Source organism: Myripristis murdjan, chromosome 20 (genome assembly GCF_902150065.1).
Source record: "Myripristis murdjan chromosome 20, fMyrMur1.1, whole genome shotgun sequence".
Taxonomy (NCBI): domain Eukaryota; kingdom Metazoa; phylum Chordata; class Actinopteri; order Holocentriformes; family Holocentridae; genus Myripristis; species Myripristis murdjan.
The window spans coordinates 12866575-12873749 of NC_043999.1; the positions used below are offsets into that span (position 1 = coordinate 12866575).

Genomic DNA, 7175 nt, shown 5'->3' on the forward strand with positions numbered 1-7175 from the left:
TGAAGTTAAGATGCCCACTAAACGGTGCCCACTATACCATACCTAAGTGACTTCCATGCAACATGTTTTAACGTAGTCCCCCCCCCCCCCCCCCCCCCCCCCCCTTTTTTTTTTCTTAAATGAAATGGCCCTTTAAATGTTGCTTATCTATCAGTTTCAGTGCTGAATGGAAATTGTTTTTTTACGCGACTCAGTTAGTTCTTGTCCATTTTGACGACTGGAACTAAAAGCTTTAGACGGCCCAATAGAAAGGAGTCCAACAAATCGGTGACAAAAGGCTTTCCGTGTCATCAACGTTGTTTAGACGACCCAGAAGAATCCCTCTGATATTAACTCCCACTTCAAAGACTTCAACTTCCAATTGAGACTCAACTATCTTGTTTTCTTTCCACGAATAAGTGCTGGTGCCAAAAGAGGCATCCCCGCCATCATCATCACCATCATCATCATGTATGTGGTTGGTTTTTGTAGTGTTTGTCCTCTTCTTTCAGTGCATCTGCAGGGCAAACTGTCATGCGCTTAACCAAAGCGATGAACTCTTAACGTATCGCATAGTTGGACCGTGTGTCCTCCCACTTCTGCCTCTCTGGAGGCCAGGATCTGCTTTAAAATTTACGCTTCAGCCAAAACTTTTTTTTTTTTTCCCTTTTCCTAAGCCCCATGCAGTCCAACAGATCTTCATAGCTTGTTGGTGCGGCTGCGACAAACTCAAACCTTCTGTTCTCTCCAACCACGTGCAGCCAGTTTGATAGCCAACTCTCATTTGATTTTAAGTTTAGGGAGAGAAAAGAAATTCCTCTCTGAAAAAAAAAAAAAAAAAAAAAAACTTGTTCGTGGCAAACGAGTGGTGTCACATAATCTTAGCTTCCTCTTTGAAGTACTGGGTACACCTTTATTAAAATTGCAGTTATCATTGTAGGCTACAGATCTCACGATTATTCTTTTTTTCTTGTATTGAGCCTAGAATATTACTCAGGATAAATTTATCCATTAAGCAATTCGGCCTTCCTATGCAGTGCAAGTCTATTATGGTGTGGGACAACTCCTTTTTTTTTTTTTTTTTTTTTTTAATAGCGGCTTCTCCTTTGATTGTCGTAAAGTAGGCCTTGAGCAAAAGAATATATTTTTCTTCTTTATACTGCCCTCGTCTACGATATAAAGGACATAGATTACCGTTTCCTACCCCATGGGAAGCAAATATTACATTCTTTAGAGCAGGCTTTTGAGTCCACGGACTTGGCCCCATATCATTTGAGTTTGACTTGGCTATTGCTATAGAAATCTTAATTCACCATGAGGATTCACCGTCGTGAAAAAATGGCTCTTTGTACAAAATGCTCTTTGAAGTCTGGATCAGAATATTGTAGCCTTTCACCAAACTCTGCCCACGTCTGCATCAGACCACAGCTCAGAAAATAAGACCTTACACAATGTAAAACACATAGCCTAGCCTATGAAGTCCAGGCTTTTTTTTTCGAGCAACACGTACAAAAATAAAATTTTGAGAAGTTTATGACGTTCAATTAAATTTAGTTTTTTCCCTCTTTTAATCAAAATTGACTGGAATCGCTAAGAAAAGCAACAAACTTGATATTACTGATGCTTACCTCAGATTGCACTGGAGTGCGAAAATGAAGCAACAGTTTCTTGTGGAAACAGTATTTGCTGAGATATGCTACATGGGAAAGAAAAAGAGATGGTGGCACACAATCCCACAAAATCATCACTGATATTAGATAACCAGCCATTTGTCTTTTAAGTTACATTTTTCCGCTAGATAAATAATTTCATAGACCCGAATGGCTCAGAAGATTCCCCTTTTGTCATACAAGGTTTATTCAAAATACTCACAAATTACAAGGCAGTTTGGTACACATTTCGAGTGCCACTCGATTTCACATTTTCAAATAAAAAAAAAATATTGACGACAATAATACAAAATCACAAAATGCCCACTTTGATAAAACATTTAGAATTTCACGGTTGTATATCAAATACTGCAGGCTTATGAAAACATTTCAATTGCTGACCCTCTGCACAAATGGAAAAAATATGTCTGTTTTAAACATAATATGTTCATACAAATAACTGTAGTAAACAATTAGAAACCGCTTAAGACAGATGCTTACAAAACTGTCAACATCAACACATCGAAACTTAGAAATTTACAAATGTACATTTTGCCCTAGTTGAAACACTTTGGTTCGGTTATACAAAATCGTTCATATCAGATTGAAAAATAAATAAAAAGATATTGAAGTCAAAGCTCGAATTTACAAAATAATTTTACACCAACATGCCTAGCCTACAATAAACCTGTACCGGATAGCCTATGGATTTACGTGACTTTCATTTCTCCACAAGAGGACATGTGGGCCGTCAGGGGCTTAGAGGCACTGAGCCAAACCATTTTGAATAGCTGAGCTTTTGAAAATATATTCTTTCACTGTGCCTGGATATTAGCACGTCTTTAAGGTTCGCCCGATGTGGTTTGAACGCGTCTCTTGGCTCGGGGTTTCTGCACGGTGGCTCATCCAAATGGGGACCAGTGGGCCTTCATAGGCATATAGGCACCTAAGCCAAACCATTTTTTGAATAGTTGAGCTTTTGAGAATATATTCTGTCACTGCTGGCACTGTGTTTGAATCCAGTTGGGTTAAAACGTGTCCCTTGGCTCGGGGTTTCTGTAAGGTGGCTCGTCTGTGTGGTCGGGTGTGGAGGGGCCGCTGGGTGGTGTTTGGGCACCGCTGGCACCTGAACTATGGCACACGTACCATTCACTTAAATTAGCAGGCTGGGAGGGTCCCACAGGCTCCGACAGCACCGAGGAGCCCCCTGGCTCCCGGCCCAAGTCTGATGAGGGAGACACCAGGGACGGAGTGGACGACTCGTAGCCTGAGCTGGGCGGCGGGGACTTGCAGTGCACCTTCATGTGTTTCCTCAGGGAGCTGGGGTGTGTGTAGGACTTATCGCAGCCTCTCACTTTGCAGTTGTAGGGCTTATCGCTGGTGTGGACGTGGGAGTGCTTCTTCCGGTCACTGCTGTTGGCGAAGCGTCTGTCGCAGCCATCAAACTCACATTTGAAGGGCTTCTCGCCTGTTATCAGTGACAGTGGCACATTAAAAAAAGAGAAAAAAAAGTTGGGTTTAAACTGTCCTCCAGGCAGTGTTCATCCAAAGGCACCATTACTACTATGATAAAATAATAATAATAATAAACCAACATAAGCAGTAATATATAACTTATGTTTTAGTTCCCTGCAAAACCACATTATCTTAGATCACTTCACTTAGCCTACTACAACATAAAGATAAATGAAAAGATAGATGGCTTATCTGCTCTCTAAATGATAGTAAGTAAACCCTCCATTAAATCAAATGGTCTAAAAAAGTAATTTGCATTTGTAAAAGTAAACTTTTAGAGAAGGTATATTCTTATTCTTATTCTTATTGTTGTTGTTGTTGTTGCTGTTGTTTTTCTCGTTATTGTTAAGATTAACATTAATGTTATCCATATTATTATTATTATTATTATTGTTGTTGTTGTTGTTGTTAATTTTTTTGTTGTTCTTTTGGTATTGGTTTTGTTGTTAACAATATTGTGTTATAACAAAAACGTGGCTATGTCATGCATATGATAAACTAAGCAACAAGTCTCTGTGGAAAAAAATAAATAATAATTAAATTAAGAGCAATAATAGGCCTAATTACAAAACAGTGGTCATCCCGAGCATATCATTTACACCGACTGTGGATATGCAGCTTTTAGTTGAAGACATCTCTGACTGGCATTAAGCCTCTTGGACAGAGCTGACACGAGCCCCTGTCTGGTGTAAACAGGAGGTTCAACACCTGCAGTCTGTGCTTAGGTCTGAGTCTGTGTGCGTCAAGCCCTGTCATAACAAACACACTGATCGGGGGAAAGTACGCCTAAAACCCATTGATAATAACGATAATAAGTCAAGATATTGCCATGGTCACAGCCAATCTTCCCTGCGCCCATACAGTATGGTAACCCACCCCGTCTGGAAATCGCCGCACTGCTATTTCAAGCTGTAAATGTGAAGTAAGTCTAATTGTGTGTCTTAATAACAAGAATTTCCCTGATTATGACAAGGTTAAAAAAAAGACAATCTGAATAAATTACACGGAAATCATCCAATGCTGATTTTTCTCCTATGATTAGTGCTTGTGAGAATATGTAATTGCCTCTGTCTAATTACACTTGCGGGTTGAATATCAATTTGACCTTCAGCTGTTGGGCTGAGAGAGCCAATCAAGGATATTAGTGTAGTACAAGAAACCGTCGAGGAACAGACCCCAGGGGCAGCCCCAGTCATAACCACACTTTCGGCTAGGTTTTAAACATGATACCAAAGACCAGGCCCCTTGGGAGTCAACACGCAGAAATAATTTAACAGATTTGTACTTAGGTAATGTGAGCAAATTATATGAATAATACATAGGGCGCAGAAAGGAGCAGAGGGGGACTGCCATGCAGCTACCGAAAAAGGAATGTATTCAGTGTATTCATTTACAAGTCTGACTCGACATTTTGAGGCCTTGTTTTTTTCCTCCTTTTTCCACAACACGTCACTGGGTCACAGAGCCAAGCAGCCATATTGTGCTAGGCAACCATGCACCCTGTGCCATTATGGCTCTTTTAAAGTTAAATCAGAACTGCGCCAAGTTGCATTGTACACATGTCCATCATTATGCACGCAGTGAGCCCTGCCAACCTGTTGGTGACTCCTTCTAACCGTCTGCACTTATCGACTTGTTGCTCTGGCTAAAGGTTATAGGCTGACCATTGCAGAAGCATGCATATCACTCTGCCATACATGCCGGATCATTGTGTTGGAAGCTGAAGCTAAAACACAGTGTAACGCTTCAACGCAGCATATATTGTACTATTATATATAGATATATTTGTGTTACAAACAGAACCACGCTGAAATCTAAAAAAAAAAAAAAAAAAAAAGGTAAATACATCATCTCAGCCAATTATTGTAATTATTATTATTATTATCATTATTATTGTTGTTGTTGTTGTTGTTATTATTATTATTATTATTATTATTTAATGGTAATATCATTGCATTAGTATTGTGAACATTATCATTATCAATAGGTGCAAATATAAAATAGTGGTGGCTGGAGCATACACATGTAATAACCAGAGCAACAAGTGGCTGAAAAAAAGGGGAAAAAAAGATCACCACCATCATCATATCATCATCATCATCATATCAGTTTCACTGAATGTGAAGATGCATGTTTGACTTTCCAAGCTTGCTGCCAGTCATCTCTGGCATGCAGTGAGCTACTTGGACAGATCTGACGTGGGCCTCAGTCAGTGAATTGTGGTGTAAACAAGAGGGTGAACCATCAAAAGCCTGAGTGAGCTGCACCAAAATCCCCAAGCCCAGTCTTGGTAAAAAGTTGCAGCCACTGAACTGCAGCTCATAACAAACAACGTACAGGTGGTCAGTAGCACGCACAGTAACTGTTGCGTCCAGACAGCTGATGCATCAGCAGTTTATAGATTGCTCATTGTCATGACGCAACCTCAGGATATATGTTAAAATGTTTTTAGCATAAAATGACTTTAAGAATTAAAATTTGAAAATTGATTTAAAAACATAGCATAAAATAATGGAAAGCATATTATAATTTGCATACCATCTGAATACGTTACATAAAGCAAGGTAAAATATAAAATTATATTGTATACATAATTGATGAATATAAATTAACAAACAGTGGGGTATGCAATATTTAACCCTGTGAATGTGGCTACTGACCTGTGTGCGTCCTTTTATGAATCTTAAGATTCTCGGATCTTGCAAACACTTTCCCACAGCCAGGGAATGGACATGGAAACGGTTTCTCCCCGGTGTGCACTCGAATATGATTTACAAGTTTGTACTTGGCTTTAAATGGTTTCCCTTCCCTCGGACACTCTTCCCAAAAACATATATGGTTTGCCTGCTCTGGTCCTCCAACGTGCTCTACCGTTACATGCGTGACTAGTTCGTGCATGGTGCTGTAAGTTTTGGAGCAAAGTTTCTTCGGCGAGTGCTCCGGCTCCAGCCACTTGCAAATAAGCTCTTGCTTTATCGGCTGCCTCATGTAGCGGAAAAAGGCACCGGCTCCGTGGTGGTGGTGAGCGCTAAGATTCATGTTCAGATTCAGACCACCGTAGCCATGTAAAGGCGAGGCGGAGAACGGATCAGCCCTGGAGCTTGTCACTTGACTCAAGTGATCAGACCTAACGTACATTTCTCCAGGTAGTCCTAACCTTATTTGTCCATTCAACGCTTGGCCACCCGGTGATCCACTAGACGGCTGGTCGTGATGGAGTCCGGAGAAGAGGGTATGGTTCCCAGCGTCGGGGTGGTGACCATAGTGTCCCGGATAGCTACCTGTTGTTGAGACAAACATTCCGTGGTGAGAAGTTGAACCAGGAGTCTGGTCAGTCAGCACTGGCATGGCTTGAGCTGTCAGATCTCTTCGGATGAGGAAATCCCTACCTGCGGATAACGCCTGGGCCGTGTGAGACATAGAATAGGGGACCGTTGTCGCCTGAACCGGGCCAAAAGCTCCCGTTTGACTGGAGACCACTTCACTGTGGCCTGCCATATGATGATTGTGGTGGTGGTGATGGTGGTGGGGATAATGATGGGCTGGGCTGATTTTGAGGGCCGCGGAGTGCCCCATGTGTTCTGGCCCGAATGGACTCGGCCCCAGGCGGGGTTCCGCAGTAATCTCCCCAGGGTGCGAGTGAGCCATTGAGTGTGGATGGCTGCTGAACCCCGGGAAGCCTGTCACGCTCTGAGGGGTATGGTGGTGATGATGGTGATGGTGGTGAGCCCCTGCCAAGTCAACTAATCTCAGCGCCGTGTTCCGTTTGGAAAACGTAGGGTCCATCACGGGGCTTCCCAATGCATCCACGCTCATTACTTCCTAATTTTAGAATAACTTGACAGCAGGCAAAATAATAATGATGATGACAAATATATTTTAATCGCAATGAAAAATAGAGGAAAAAAAATAAATAAAAAAACTTTGTGAAGTTAAGAGTCTATCTGCAGACTACATGGAATCCCATTCGGTTGAGAGGCAGCAGCAGGACGCTTTGATACTGAATAGAGATTCATGGTAGGCGCTGCAGCC

At 41.5% G+C, this 7175-nt stretch overlaps 1 protein-coding gene across 2 annotated transcripts; it reads right to left on the reverse strand.

Annotated features, from left to right (window-relative positions):
- Positions 1–1951: 1951 nt before the first annotated feature.
- zic4 (zic family member 4) lies at positions 1952–6959 on the reverse strand. Of its 2 annotated transcripts, XM_030079263.1 has the most exons (3): positions 6533–6959; positions 5804–6424; positions 1952–3096 (listed from the first exon to the last, which is right to left on the reverse strand). In XM_030079263.1, the coding sequence occupies exons 1-3, from the start codon at positions 6957–6959 to the stop codon at positions 2657–2659; spliced, it is 1488 nt and encodes a 495-aa protein (XP_029935123.1). In that variant the 3' UTR covers positions 1952–2656. The 2 variants fall into 2 exon arrangements, with proteins under 2 accessions (XP_029935123.1, XP_029935122.1); XM_030079262.1 differs by having other exon boundaries at positions 5804–6959.
- Between the last annotated feature and the right edge of the window lie 216 nt (positions 6960–7175).